Source organism: Dendronephthya gigantea, unplaced genomic scaffold (assembly GCF_004324835.1).
Source record: "Dendronephthya gigantea isolate DGI-Jeju-01 unplaced genomic scaffold, DenGig_1.0 000150F, whole genome shotgun sequence".
In the NCBI taxonomy this organism is placed as follows: domain Eukaryota; kingdom Metazoa; phylum Cnidaria; class Anthozoa; order Malacalcyonacea; family Nephtheidae; genus Dendronephthya; species Dendronephthya gigantea.
In genome coordinates, this window is record NW_021163160.1 from 512,893 (window position 1) to 528,638 (window position 15,746).

Sequence of the window (15,746 nt, forward strand, 5' to 3'; positions counted from 1 at the left end):
TTATTTAAAAATGCGTTAATATAAGGCCAAAAGTCAAATAAACCAAAGTTTCAAAATTCTCTCGTACATCTTGTGAATGACTGAACCTATACACCTTATATGCATTTAATTTCATGCATTGGAAATAAAATAATCGTTGTGAAAGGAACACAAGGCAACGATTGTATTATATCTGTTTGCTCAAATGTTTGCTACTCTGCATTCATTATGTAATCTGGCTCGATCAACAGGCAATAGCTAAAGCACAAAAGACAATATTGTATATTGCCACGTTTTCTTCAGAAAATCCTCACAGATGACAAGCACAAATACGATATTCACCATCTTGCTGTTTTTGAACACGTTCGTGTGGACTAGCGGAAACAAACAGTTTCACAAAGCCAAACGATCGACGGCACATGGCCACGACCTACACAAGGATCACGTGATATTCCTTGGGGAGGAAGCCGCTCGTGAGTTTTACGGATTAACACAGAAGGAGTCAATAAGAAGACTTCGGTGAGTTCAACTAATTTACGAGTGTCACCCTTTACTAGAAACAATCTATTTCAAACGATTCTAATCAGTATGCAGAACGAGTATATATGAATATCCCCCCGTACCCCACAAGCAGACACTTAAGGATCTTCCGAGGCTCCTGTCTCGGGAGGCAGTGTGAAAATGTAAAAATCCTCTCGGTTTATTTCAGAATGCTTGTACCTCGTATTGACATAAATAAGGATGGATATGTAGACGATAATGAATTAACTATATGGATACGTCACAAGTTACAACCTTGGACAGTCCACGAGGATATTGATGCAATATTCCATGATATTGATGCTGATTATGATAATCAGATTACTTGGGATGAGTACATGAAAAATATTTTTGGGTTTATTGAAAGTGGTAAATATTCAAATTAAACAATACAAAACGTAGTTAATGTCATTGGAATTTCCGCAGCATGTTTTAATTATTTATATGCTTTCGAAAATATTTTCTTCGATATTCATGTTTCAGAGAAGGACAAGAAGTGGAGCAGAGAAAATTTGTATAAATACATAGAAGATGATCGTTTAAAGTGGAAGTATGCGGACAAAAATGATGACAAAAATCTGACAAGAGAGGAATTTGAATTCTTTCACCACCCACGAGAACACGAAGCGATGAGCGAATACATTGCTGTGGTATGATATTAATATATTTGTATGAAACACCGCATCGAAAACGAGATATTAATTTAATTAGTGAAAGCATGATAGCAGTGGGACTCGAAATATAATTTTGGAAGTGGAAGTGGATATGTGCTAAAAAATTGCTTTGTAGCCTACATGCCAGCTGGGTAACTTTTACCAGTACATCTGCCTGGAAAGTCTCCCTGGTTTTTTAATCTGTCCGATACCTGGTGAATTATTATTTTTTTACACTAACGTCAGGTGTACGTTAGGCAAAAGCAACGGTCTCGCGTCCACATAACACAATGTTTCTCTCAATTCGTGTAAGAAAGTGCCCAAATTAGTGGTATTGTATCAGAGGTTTGTTAATCTTCTTGAAAATTACAGCTTGAAATGAACGAACATGATAAAGATAAGGATGGATTTCTATCTTTGAAGGAATATCTTGGTAAGACTTTTTCCTGAGTCGGTAGGCGCAGACTAGCCATTCCTATCAATTTCCGTAGCAAGTGAAGGTATACCTTCCGTAGCAAGTGAAGGTATACCATATCCCCACTAATTCCACTCATTTCTTACTAATCCTCGCTGTTCCTTAGTCTGTTTAAATTGTATAGTGCATGACACGAGTATTTATTGTACTAATTTATTTATTGTTGCATGTACTCAACTGCTAAAACGCGATGATAGAACTTCTCTTTTTGATTAATCTGATTCTTCCGTCTCCAGATAACACCTTTGATTAAAACCCGTTAATTAGGGTAAAATGGGCGCAAAAAAAACAAAAACTATAAAATAGAGAGTAGCGACTTACCAGTTTGAATGAACGCATAATGGTGCTAAATGGTGTCGCCTTCATCCTAATTTAATTTAATTACTAGATGATGTTGTTCTTTCATTTTGCAGAAGCCCACCGAACAGACATTTAGATTTAAGACTTTTATATATAGCAGCCTATAAAATGATACAATGCGCTTGTTTAGGGATGAATTTGATTGTTGAAAGAGGAAAGTTTAGGGAGAGTACAGCTTGTCATTAAATTTTCAATATTTAAGATTCATTGTAATTGATTCCAATGTTTCAATGAACAGTGTCAAACACCTATATATATGTGGGTATTCATTTCCAAGCATAGTCTGGTACTAACTTCTTTAATCTTTACTTGTATCCAATCCGAAAGAGGAAATTCTTACTACTCTCTTACTACTCTTGTATTTATTTATTGGCTTTAGACTCCATTAATTCACCAGCGTTTGCCGCCCTGGATATGAAAAATTTTTACGAAATTTTTGACCTTAATCACGATGGCAAACTCGACTTGGTGAGCTGAGAACACTTTGTAATAATTTTAGACGTAACAGAACGTGTGAAGTACATTAAGAAAAGAAAATTTTACACCCTCCATTAAATACACAAGACCCAAGATTCACGCAAAACAGCGGGGGTGTGAATATTCTTCAGTTCTGGCCGTCCGATTTCTATTGTAAGTGTAATAGAAATCCGTCGGGCATAACTGCATGAGTATATGAATATTCACCCCGCCCCTCCTCCAATTATCGTTCTAGTTACGCCCCTGGTCATAGGAAGTAAAATAAATAAATATGAATTAAAAATAAAAACTCTAATAGACTTACCAGATGTTTTCTATCGAAACGAGGTTTGTTTGAAAACGAAATTTCATTTTGCCTGGATCGCTTAATCATCTCATGCAATCAGAAGTACAAATCTACAATTTTGCAGATGGAAATTGAAATAATGAAGAAACCTAAAAGTTACGATAAAGCCGAAGATGAAGCTATACATCTTATGGAATATGCGGATGGAAATGGGGTAGATTGCTTCTTTTTTAATACGTTTTGGTTTCCATTTGTCCTAACCATCCAACCTCGTTCCAATGACAAAGGGAAATGCCCTGGGAATGAGGTTGCTAACAATCGTGAAATGTCATTATCATCCATGACAAATTGTCAGAGGTTAAACTATTCTCTTTATTCAAATCGGCCATTGTTGACTACACATACAGAGATATTCTATCATATCAGCCACCATGACATGCTTATGACAATTACCATGCAATAAATGAAAACCAGGCTAGATCTAGACCATAACGCCGTCACTGGTGTCATACTATTATTACAGATATTCAATTAATGTTTAAAATTACAGACAAAACGGCTTAACGAATTTTTTTTTTCTTCAATATAGGACGGCAAGCTTGGTGTGGAAGAGTTCGCTGCAAATTATCATATATTTGTTGGTAGTTACGGTACACGTTTTGGCCAAGTTTTGCATGACGAATTTTAAATTAGTAAAGAATTATTAATCAAAATAAAGATTGTGGTAATGTATATAATTTCTGTTATAATATATTATTATTTCTGTCACCGACATTCCCGTTTTTAAGATAGGAGCAGCGGCGTAGCCAGCCGGGCGACAATTTAGTCATGCATTCTGATATTTTGGTATTCATTGACTGTGAAAGCAATGAGTTTCTAAGAAATGAATAATGATAATAACATAAAATTTGCATAGCGTGACTAAAGCGTCAGGCTGGCTACGCCACTGGATAGGAGATCACGACATGGTAGGTACCTACGGTTACACAAGTGTCACAAAAGCCTACGCTATGGTACTGTAATATGTTTATTTTAAATCAAAATTCAAAATTCCAATTTTTGTTGGTGGTATAATATCACAGAATATCATGGGTTAGCTCCAAAAAGAGGTTCCAGCCTTTGGTTAGGACCATGAAGTTAGGGCCAATCAATTAATTATGCCATAATCAATTTTCATGCTCCAATCGGGTTAACCGACACCAATCCAGGTTTTTAAAGTACCGCAAAGATAATCGGACAAATGCAAATGTTAAAAATGATTATGGCCAGACTGAATGCAGGCCGGTAAGCGGTTGGGTGTGTAGGCTCCTGCGATTCATTTTTCAGTTTATTATTTAGATCAGTGTCGCTCGATTCCAGAAAGATATGGAGATTGTTTTTATTTTATCAACAAACTACACAGTCTAATACAGATACAGCCCGATTATAAGCACAATAAAAAAATGACCCATTTATCGATGCTGGTGACGTCACTTATTTCCAATACTTATAAAATCATACCAATGCATCATACATAATAGAAAACTCACTTTCCCCCTTTTTCGTAAAAGTTCTCCAGTTAAATGGTTTACTGACTTTCAGTGCATAATGTTGTCGTGCTTTAAGATATTATGATTAAGACAATATTTGTTGTGAGTGTTTTGTTCACAAATAAACGCACGTGCTGACCATACAATGAACGAGAAATTCCATTTTTTGTTATTTATGATGCATGTAACTCTGGGACAAAAGCCATTAGACGAACTATCCGTCTGAACGAATGATCCGTCTGACAGATCATTCGTCTGAGTATAACACAAGAGCTATCTAGAGAACCCTGTAGACAAAACAAAATCGAGCGTGGCATGGTAGAAAACACGGGCAACCGGATAGCCGGATAACCGGTAACTCCAGTAACTAATCATGGATAAATATTAATGTTCGATATCAAAATAAAGATTTTGGACATTTCTAGTTTGAACGGTAAATTAAGAAAAACAGAACTTCAATTTTTATAACTAAAATATCTATTTACATTTTTTATTCTAGATGCTTTCAGTGCATAATTGAGGTGAGATATTCAGTGTCATATTCTCGCCTTTCTTGAAGTACTCCTAATCAAACATAACAAACCTTTCTGGTACATCTACTCTACAATTTTCTATTTGTCGGTTATCCGGCTATCCGGTTATCCGTTACCCGTGTTTTCTTTCATGCTATCGCGCGTTTAGAAAGTGCACAGGAATCGGGAATTGTTTATGTGGTAAATAGAGTGCACAAGGGGCATTTATGATGAATTTTTCGTAGTTCTCCCAACCCCGTATTTGCACTAACTTACTAACAGACGGATAATGCGTCGAGGCGAACTACCCACTTAAATTTGCCTTAATAGACGAACTATGCCGATAATTCGTGTTGACGGACGATACGTTTGTGTGCCCGTGTTTACACACAGAAGAACTAGACTGAGACGAACTCTCTTTTGCTTGCCCAAGTTCGTCCAGACGAACAATCCGTCTCTAGAATAAATCGGGCCAATAATTATCCAACATACTGGCTTTGCATAAATTAACAGTTGTTCAACTTGATCGCCCTGGACGGTACGGTACGTACCCATATGAAAAAGCTTTCCTATTGGTTGATGATAACAATAAAAACAATGAACTACAGAAATTGTTTTCTAAAAGAACGAATCATAAACACTGTGGATAGTTACCATGGGTCGCCCACGCGTATAGATCTGTTTTGAGTTGATCCAACGACTATACAGGGTGTATAAAAAAAAGGTAATCCAACTTCAACAAGCTATTGTACGTGAACTACTCAGTCTGTGAACAATTTTTTTTTCACATTCGGAAAGATCAGGGGCCGGTTGTATAAAAACGTAGTTAGCGCTAACTGCAGTTAAAAAGTAGTTAAAAAGCAGTTAAAAAGTAGTTAAAGTTAACTATCCTCAAGGGCATCGTTAACTTTCCGAATCGTAGTTAAAAATGGCATCTTGAGATTTTGAGGAGTGAGAAAGCATTAAAATCAACACATACCAAGGTTGTGAACTGTTATCCACTCAGAAAAGGCCCGTTGAAGCTTGTCCCCGAGCCGGTGCGGAGCACCGTGCGAGGGTACTAATTCCGCTCGGATATTTACACCCACGATGTGCAAATGCGAAATCAAAGTTGTCCGCCATTATGCAATGGACCTCACGCCATGGACGGTCTTCTACGTTATGCGCATGCGCCAGAGTGAACCACTAAGCTCTTGATTGGTCGAGACAAAAATTTGTATTTTCAAACGTCAATAAATAACTGTCATTTTGCAAAATTTTGATGAAATTTACAAATTTTATGTTTTCATAAATAAAGAATATATGTATTTTTAATTAAAATAGGGGGAAACTCGAATGTGGTCAGGACTTTTCACGGTTTAACAAATAACAAGACCAAATTTTTGACCGAATTCACCATGTATAACAAAGTCGGAAGATTTTACACTTGATAATATTTCATCCACAGCTTTAAAAAGTAATTTTTGTGGTAAACACAACTTTAATATTCTCAAATGTATTTCACCATAAATCTGAATGTGTTATGTGATAAACGACATTATATATAATTTCATTTATAAACTCCGTTTTCATAATGACAAAAAAAAAAAAATCAAAACATTCCCGTGCAAAAACCAGTCGAGGCGTAACATAAAACTTCGGAAGTTGTATGAGACGTCTGATGTTATATTTCATGGTAATTAATAATTAAAATAATTTACCATAACACTGACTATAGATGAGTAACTTAACTTCCAGAAAAAGGTAAGAATCTTCCACGTGCAGAAAAAGATTTCCACACTTTTCTCAATTTCTTTTTCTCACATAGGTAATTTTTCTAACAATCATGTTACCATCTCTATGCTTAATTAATAACTAATTTTGTTAAACCGAGGCGAGGGGTTTCTGCATGCATGTATTTCTAGTAAACTTTCAATATGCTTTTATTTTTTTCATTTGGGCAGCAACGGAGTATATTTTTGCTTCGGGAGACGTGTCGATGCAAAATTACGATCCTAGCAAAGATTAGCCATCTCCATTTTCAACTGCACGCGGTATTTTGACTCAAAGGGACCTTTTTATATTAAAAGCGCCTTTTTCTTTGAATTTTTGAATTTTTTCCTTGTTTTATTGCACTTTTTCCAATATTTTAGATCAAAATACTGTCAATTTTTGTAAACACGAGTCCACAGTCTTGTTTAAAATCAATAATAGCGGTCAATAACTTCCCGATACTTCATGTTATTTCTCTGTTTAACAACCCCACGCAAGCTCCACGCAAGTTAACTACGTGATTAGTTAATCATCCGACTAACTACGGTTTGTGCAACGCAGTTAAGTCGTGTAGTTAACTAATCATAGTTAAGGATTTAACTACAGTGATTAGCGCTAATCATAGTTAAGGTTAACTACGTTTTTATACAACCGGCCCCAGGCTTTTTACCATCGAATGGCATGTTTTTAGTATCAAATGATGAAAAATTGAATACATACGAGGCTGATAAAAAATGTTAGTCGCAATCGCATAAAAGCAGTGCATAACAAAAGAAAAACAATTAATCCTGAACATGTCACAGCTTGCACTGGTTTTACGCCGCATTGCTTAGAATGTTCTCCTGATGTGATTTATTCCTACTTAATATGCATATGCGGGTAGTGTATTCAGAAGCAAAATTCTTCAATTAAGTCCCAAAGGGAGTTAATTTTCAATGGTCTTAGTCCCAATTCTCAGAGGTGAAAACATGCGATTTTGACTAACACTTTTTATCAGCCTCCTATTTCCTCATTTTTTCACAATTTGGTATTAAAAACATGTCATTCGATAATTAGAAGCCTAAACTTTCCGAATGTGAAAAAAATTCGTTGATAGAATGAGTAGGACACGTACAATAGCGCGCCAAAGTTGGATTACCTTTTTTTTATACACCCTGTACATACACTAAAGTTTGTTTAAATGTATGTTTGTAAATACTTTTGTTGATTCTTTAAACCCGACGAAAAAGTTTCAATAAATCATCGTACTGATGATTAACACCAATTTATTATCACATGCACGTATATATAATCGTGACTCGCTACTCGCGTGGTTGGCCTTGCGTAATTTCTCGCACACTCACTGGTTACTCCGGAGTAACTCCCGAGCCAATACAGAGTGTATAAAAAAGCATTTGGAAATTAATCTATAGTTATAATTTAGATGTCCCCCCACTATGCTAACCCTATTGATATGGGTAAAACATTGTCAGCTTTGTGCATAATATACAGGGTGTCCCAAAAAAGTCCCCCCTATTGAACTGGGCCGGTTGTTCGAAAGATGGATAACTTATCCAACGGATAAGTCATTAATTACTTAGAAATTACTTAGATATTAGCAAGTTTCCTTGGAATAGGTTGAATGTTTCTTTGCATATTCGCGTTTATAAACTGATTAGAAGCGTATAGTAAATTTACCGCCTGTTATAAATGCGAGGATCTCCAAAAAAACGCCGCTCGGAACGGAATGTGTAGGCTACGTGAAACGCTGCTGCGACAAATTGCACTTCGAAAACATTTTTAATAGTGAATACAATCATGATGTGTATTAGTTTGTTGAAACACAGTAACAGGAATATGGCATTTTTGTCCTATTTTATATAAATGTTTACAGTGTTACCTTGTATCTTTGAATTTATCCACTGGATAGTGGATTTAAACCACCTCCGGACCTTGGATAAATTTATCCGGTAGATAGCGATTTTTATCCGCTGGATAAAGTTATCCAAGCTTCGTGCAACGCAAATCACACGCTGGATAAAACTTATTCGTTGGATAGCGACTTATCCGTTGGATAGCGACTTATCCACCTTTCGAACAACCGGCCCCTGAAGCTTTTGTTGGAATTTGAATGCATGATCAACGCAGTAGTGTGTAAATAGCATAGTTATTAAGTTGAGGCATTCAAATAAAGCGTCGTGCTTTCAATTAGGTTGATCACAATATTAAGGCAATCAGTTTCTAACAAAGGCTTGATTTCATTAGAGGGGACTTCTTTGAGACACCATGTATAGAGTGTCCCAAAAAACCCAAAAACTATTGAAATCACCTATTGTTAAAACTTAAATGACTTTATTCACGAATTTTTGCTCATGGGGAATAAAGCAACTTTTAAAATGTTAAATAGGCCTAGAATTGCTAGAGAATTTAAAAAAGAAAAGTCGAAGATATTTCGCTGACTTGTAATTAGAAATATTGTTATCCATATTAATTTTTTAAAGATTTTTAGTAATAAAAATCATTTGTGAGTATACAAAAAATTTTACTGTCATCGACTCATCATGTCAAACATTTATGCACTTTATACACTTGTGGGTCCTAACAGGGTGATTAGGCTAGCTTTGAAACTCCGGTTGTTATATGTATTGTTATGGGTGATTTCAATGGTTGTGGGGTTTTTTTGGGACACCTTGTTTTACATAATTATCCTTGTCACAAGCACAAAAGCCTTGGTGCTCCTGGATATTTAATAAACGTCTGAAAGCAAAATTCTGCACAATAACACATGGTCAAAAAAGAGTTATTATCGTCCAGACTTATATCCAGATCAGCCTAATCCACGGCGCGTGTTCATTTTCATATTGCGTAATTATTGTCATATTTCGTAATTATTAGCGGCGGTGAGGCGGGGAAATTGTGTCGAAAAGTGAAATTTGGCAACCTTTTACAAACTCGAACAAAGACAATGGTCGAAGAAATTTACAATTCTTTTCAGAACATGACTAATCGAAGGTGAATTCTTGTATTTTCTAGCTTAATTTATTATTAAGATCTTGAAGTTTATAAAGTCGTATAAAATATGAATTTTCAACACAAAAATCATTTGGAAAGAATTCATTTGAAAGCAGTATGTATACTTTTCTTTCTAATTTTGTACTTATATAAGACATCTTCGGATTCTTCGTACAATATTTCTTCGTTCTAACGTACATTCGGACATTTTGAACGCATTTTTCATGCCAGGCGCGTCCCCGCCTTCCGTCTCTGTCGCCTCGGGCGTGTCCAAAAATACGCAATTATATATAAAAACACAAACACACGCCTGGGACGAGCCGGCTGTATCCACATGAAAAGTACGTACAGCTGTGGTACAAAACGCGTTTTGAGAAAGGTTCTTGATCGAAATCCACCGGTGAAAAGCACAACATTGAACAACGTTGGCGAAATTAATTCATTCGTGCCATGCATTAAATTTTACTCGGCTTGTGCATGTTTGCGAACCCGTGCACTTGAAAAATTGATCAAGCATTTAAATTATAACAACAGTTTAATTTCTAAAGGTTTTCTTTTTTTATATTTTTAAAATAGCACTCGCAGTCAGCACTGTTGACGACTTCTTGATAATTGCAAAACTCTAAATTACTGATATAACCAAGGAGCAGCGTGGCAGCGTCTTCAAACAACTTAAGCCCTAAGGTCGAAACGTCGAGAATTGTTTTGTCTATTTAGTCAGTTGTTATACCACATTTGATTTTAGATTACTGAGCCAACTTTTTGCAGCGGAAGGTTTTAAAATGCCGAATCAAAATATCTGTTCCCCTTCCCCATGAACATGAAAAACTCATAACCCTTTGAAAAAAAATCTGTAAACGTGGGACGAAAAATGTCCCGTCCCGGCAAACGTCTGTTATGTCCCACCACTCATATAAATAGGGCCTTACACCTGATACAAATTTTCACACTGAAAGTATTGCTGTCAAATTGTCACAGCTATCATGAAAACGACACAATGCAGTCCAAAACAGCATAATTAATTTAAGACGATATTATGTGGTGAATATTTTGCATGTGTGTTAAAACTAATAATTCAGGTGTTCCATTTATTCCAATAAACAAAACGTAAAAGTATGCAGTGTCGATATTTCATTTTCATTCTATGCAAGAGACATCGTCAGACTGAAACTCTGGCTCTGCATGTCTTTCCAGTCTTGTTTCATCTTGAATATCACATGTATTAAGAGCGCAAGATTCTATAGATCTTCGGATTTCTCCATGCGTATTCCGTGTCGTATAGCCAGCCCGAAAATTTAGTCATGCTATGCTAATAATTTGGTGTTCATTGAATATGAAAACAATGAATTTCTAAAGACAAGAATAATGATAAAATAACATAAAATTTGCACAGCATGACTAAATCGTAAGGTTGGCTACACCACTGTGTGTATATATAGCATGCTTTTAGAATCCTGTAACGATCCCACCCCGTTTATTAAAATTGATTAAAATTTTTTTTCCATATGTTAATCAATATGCTCGAGAATATATTAAGCAATAACCGCCCCAGAACACTTACCTTTTCTGAGCATGGGTATTTTTTAGCGAAATCAAGCCATAGAGAGGAACTTGCAGTTTCATTGGGGGTAGGGGAGGGGGGAGGTTCAGGTAGTATACAGTCCTTTTCATAAGAATGTAAAATATTAGACGATTCTAGGAAGATTTTCAATCTAATGAGTTCACTTCGAAATTTTCATTACAATTATATTGCTAAAAAATTTTTATTTTTAGTGTCGTTATTCAGTTATTTACACACTGTCGCCATACATATTTTACCTGTGCAGCCATAAAACAGGGTATATTGTTCTGTGAATAGTGGAATTGCTGTTTATATAATCTAACAACAGCTAGTTAATTTGATGGTCAATACTGTACCAAAGCAGAGCACCTAAAGTACCAAGATTTGGCCTAGGTTGTCGTATAATGCAAAATCCAAGAAATTTGGGCCCATGAAAACGGGGTCTAGGCCAGCCAGGCTTTGCGATATTGTAAACAATTTAGTGTTGACTAAAGACTCGTCTCTATGAAACGTTTCCGTTTGTCGCTCTATGTTTTAGTGCTGATGTCCCAGTTGATAACAAAAGAAACCATGCAGAGTGAACATATACATTATGAAATTTGAACTTCTTAAAAAACTTCCACTTCCGCTGCATATACTTCAACTTCCATCAGGACGAGAGGACTAGAATGGAAACTTTGAATGACAACAAATCGACCAATCAAGGGAGGTGAACAAGAAATTATCTTATACTCTTTGAGTGGCACTGAATGTCGATCTCCACACTTTAGATTCTTACGACCTTCGTTTTCCAAACTGTCGCCGATTTTGATTTCAAAATTGTGTAAACCATTATACCAATCTTTTCTGTTTGCGATACCGATTCTTGCCACGGGGATTGTAATCTGCGACATATTTGAACTAAAATTTATTACGAATATACGAACGCGCTAAACTAGTTATTTAGTATAATATTCAGCGTATGCCGCGCTTACTATATTCAGTGGCGGGTGGGAAGGCAGTCTGAAACTTTTTGTCAAACCGACAATAAAACTGCATATTTCTGTAAGGATACAAAATTGATAGTATGTGATAATACAGAAAGCAACGAAACTAAGTCTTTATTATCTCGAGCTAGATTTAAACTTAAGTTTTCGGGTATCAAGGTTTTCCCGTTTGCTATTGTCGTTACAACCAAGCCTCGATTTTGTGAATATATTGCATTAAAGTGAGGCTTGAAAGGCACTGAGATATCCAACCATCCATGCATGTCAAAATATTTCATGATTACTTTAATTGGATTGAAGATTTCCTGATCATTGTTTGCTGAATAGACCTTTTCGGTAATTACGTCTCAACATTATCGTTTTAAATTTAGAACAATTTTAAATGAGATGGATTTCAAGTTTTAAGCAATAACGCGGTCTTGGCCTCTCAGCCTCGTTCTCGTGTTATGGCTTATTTCCACATTTATTGGTCAAAATATAAAAATATTTTCGTGCATGTGTTGAAGAAGGATGTTTTGCATCTTTGCACGTGGCTAATGAGAGTAAAACTTGAAATCTATTTCATTTAAGGTCGATATAAATTTAAGACGTTGTGATGTTAAAATGTTGTGACGTAATTACCGAAAAGGTCTATAGTGCATGACTCCATACAAGAATATTCGAGTTTCTGAGATTGTGTGTATTAATTCTTTCATTGTTAAATCGAAATGTTTCATTTAGATTGGGAGCGGTGTGGCCATTCAGAATCTTATAAATAAAAATGGACTTAAGATTGTTTCGTCTTTGATCCAGAGATTTCCAATTTAGGTTCTGGAGTAATTCAAAAAACCGAGTATCGTAAGTTGCCCCCTTGCTGCACGATTTTGGGATTTTTGCAAGACCACTCACGCAATTATCCCATAGAAGACTGCAATAATCAAAATATGGCTGTATTATACATAGTATTATACAACATTTTGGTAGTCGACAGTGGTACAAAAGGTTTAATCCGTCTGATTGCACCAATGCCGGCACTAACCTTGAAACAGATAGATTTAATATGTTTATCCCAGGACATCCTTTCATTCAGGCTCCCGAGCATGAATATTTATTGGTCCTAGGTACTTGTTTATTATTAATTAAAATAGAATTACTGCATATTTTATACTTGAGATTGTGAGAAGATCCAATGAACATATGTTTCGTTTTATTGGGGTGGATCTGAAGTTCATTCCAATTTATAAATCTGAAGATAGCAGAAACGTGAAAACTATATTTCTATATTCCCCGTGGTGAGTAAAGTATTTGAAAGACAGGTTTTTCGACAACTTACGCATATCTTTCTGATAATTCACTATTATCTGAGTTCCAATTAGGGTTAGGGTCATCAACGTAAATGCCAATGGGACGTCACGGATGGATGCTATGTCGTTTTGAGATTTTTGTGAGGCATTTGCCTCGCTTTCGTGTTTTTGCGTTTGCTTTACCTGCTGGATTTCCTGTCGAGTCCTAATGTCACGTGCTTTCTGTATTTTGTTGTTGTTTAGCAGTTATGACCGAGCAATTAGGCCGAATTCACCTGTTTCATTAAGACGTTGTAGGAATTGTATAGGTTATGTTGATTTTGAAGTGTCTGAAATTTCAGTGAGATTTCTTATCAAAGCATCAGAAATCTATCTTGCAGTGTCATCTTTACGATGGGAAATCCGATCACCGAACGCCACTTACTAATCTTTGATTACTTCTAGTTATATAGGTTAGTGACGGCGTAATAATACTCCGCAGAGAGTTGAAGAACCTTAGCTGGAATTTTATCCAGACCAGTGGATTTGTTTGATTTAAGGCGCACAAGTGGCAGGACTATATTTTCAACATTAATCGGATGGAAATGGAATATTGTATCAGTAATAGGAGCGGAGTCATAGCAACTATTGTGGTGTTTTGAGCTATCGGGTCTTCACTTACTTCAGAGGCAAGGTTAGGACCAATATTAACAAGATACTCATTAAGTGATTCAGCGATTAACGTAGGATCTGTAATAGTATTATCTTTCACAACTATTTCTGAAATATTGTTACACAGCAAAAAATCCTTTTCTTATCGAGAAAATATATCTCATCTTAAAGAATTTTTTTTCTTATGCAAAGAAAATTTTTCTTAAACCGAGAAATTTTTTTTTAACCCTAGGATATAAAATCTCGTTTAGAAAGTAATTTTTTAAAATAAGACAGTAGTCAGCACACAGATTTACAGATTTTAACACAAGAAATTATATTCTTATGATTGGAATTTTTTTTCTTAAACTGAGAATTAAAATAATTTCTTGATATATGTGTAAGAAAGATTATCTTAACTTCTGAAATTCTCAATATGAGAAAATTAATCTTGAGCAAAATCCCAAATATTTCTTAAAACAGGAAAGCTTGTCTTATCTTATCCTCGTTACAAGATACTGATTTCTTGAAATAACAAGATGAATAAGAAAACAGGAGCTAAAGGGGTATAGTAAATAATTATACTAAATAATAGAATTTTTGTATTTACAAAGAACGAATGTCCGCCTCCCTTCATAAATTATATCTAGCTAAGTCCTATGTACAAACAATTTTTACAATATAGAAGCTCTTTAGAAACAAATTTCATCAAGAGAGGAATGTATCACATTTTGCCTTTCAATAGGTGTGCTTGGTTATTCACTAAAAACACCACCTTCACTATCCATGTACATGCAATACTATTTGATATGCTAAAAATAAGTCAAAGATTGATATCTTGAATTTTGATTATCACGGAAAGGAGCATTGATTGCAACATAACGTCGTGTGCGCGACGTATCGCGCGTCATCGCGCGGTTCCACGAAAGAGCGCTAAAGGCATTGTGGGGAAGAAGCGCGTCGTTTTCAAATTTTCTATGCTCTTCCTGTTGTGTTAAGCGTCTTTTTTTCAATTCATACGTTTTAATATGGATCAAGAAACGACAAATTTGCTCGAACAAATCGCTAGTGTGGTCAAAGAATGCGAGCAGATATTGGAAGGTATTAATTTTGTTGAATATTGATACAATTTAATTGTAATAAAAACGAACGTACTCTAAATTCGTTACAAACTAAACTCAAAATTCTGCTACTGGTAAAATAATTCTAAGTACCATTTTACGAATAGTAACTATCGCACGCTTAAGAATGACCTAATTTAATAGCTTAATCGTATTTTAGTATGTTGTTATTTACGTTTTTACACTCAGATGCAGCATGTGAGATGCTGTTACATGTAAACGTTTACTATCCGACATTTGTGTTTTGTGTGACCTGGGGTCTGGTATCTAGATTCCTCTCCCTCACACATATTGCAATTCAGCAATTGAAAAGTGGTACACCCTTGTAAATATTTCAATTTTTATAGGAAATGGGATTGTAGCAGATAAGGATCTGCGTGCAGGCTTTATGCTATGAATCGCTCAAAGATATACTGTATATTCTGGAAATCGAAAAAAACAAGCCTTATAAAGTAAGACTATTTTAAAGATGAATGTTTTTTATCTACATAATTAATACCTTCCAATATCTGTAATGTTAACTGAAACATTAATTATTTTTTATTTTACCTTTATACTTAATGCATTATAAAACAAATACTTTTTCTCCTGTTGAATGGCATTAGACAAAC

The 15,746-nt window shown here is 35.4% G+C and overlaps 1 protein-coding gene across 1 annotated transcript; it reads left to right on the forward strand.

The window, feature by feature from the left end:
- The first annotated feature begins 288 nt into the window (after positions 1-288).
- LOC114537131 (calumenin-like) lies at positions 289-3,489 on the forward strand. The gene is made up of 7 exons (XM_028558266.1): positions 289-498; positions 689-888; positions 1,003-1,169; positions 1,545-1,605; positions 2,387-2,475; positions 2,895-2,984; positions 3,360-3,489. Exons 1-7 carry the CDS (start codon positions 296-298, stop codon positions 3,456-3,458), a joined length of 909 nt encoding a protein of 302 aa, XP_028414067.1. The 5' UTR covers positions 289-295; the 3' UTR covers positions 3,459-3,489.
- Positions 3,490-15,746: the final 12,257 nt, after the last annotated feature.

What these genes read in the sequence shown, in the direction of transcription:
- LOC114537131 (XM_028558266.1), top strand. Translation starts at nt 296, where the DNA reads ATGACAAGCACAAATACGATATTCACCATCTTGCTGTTTTTGAACACG. An exon ending in ACGATGGCAAACTCGACTTG is followed by an intron (nt 2,476 to 2,894) that starts GTGAGCTGAGAA and finishes ACAATTTTGCAG; the next exon opens with ATGGAAATTGAAATAATGAA. An exon ending in AATATGCGGATGGAAATGGG is followed by an intron (nt 2,985 to 3,359) that starts GTAGATTGCTTC and finishes TCTTCAATATAG; the next exon opens with GACGGCAAGCTTGGTGTGGA.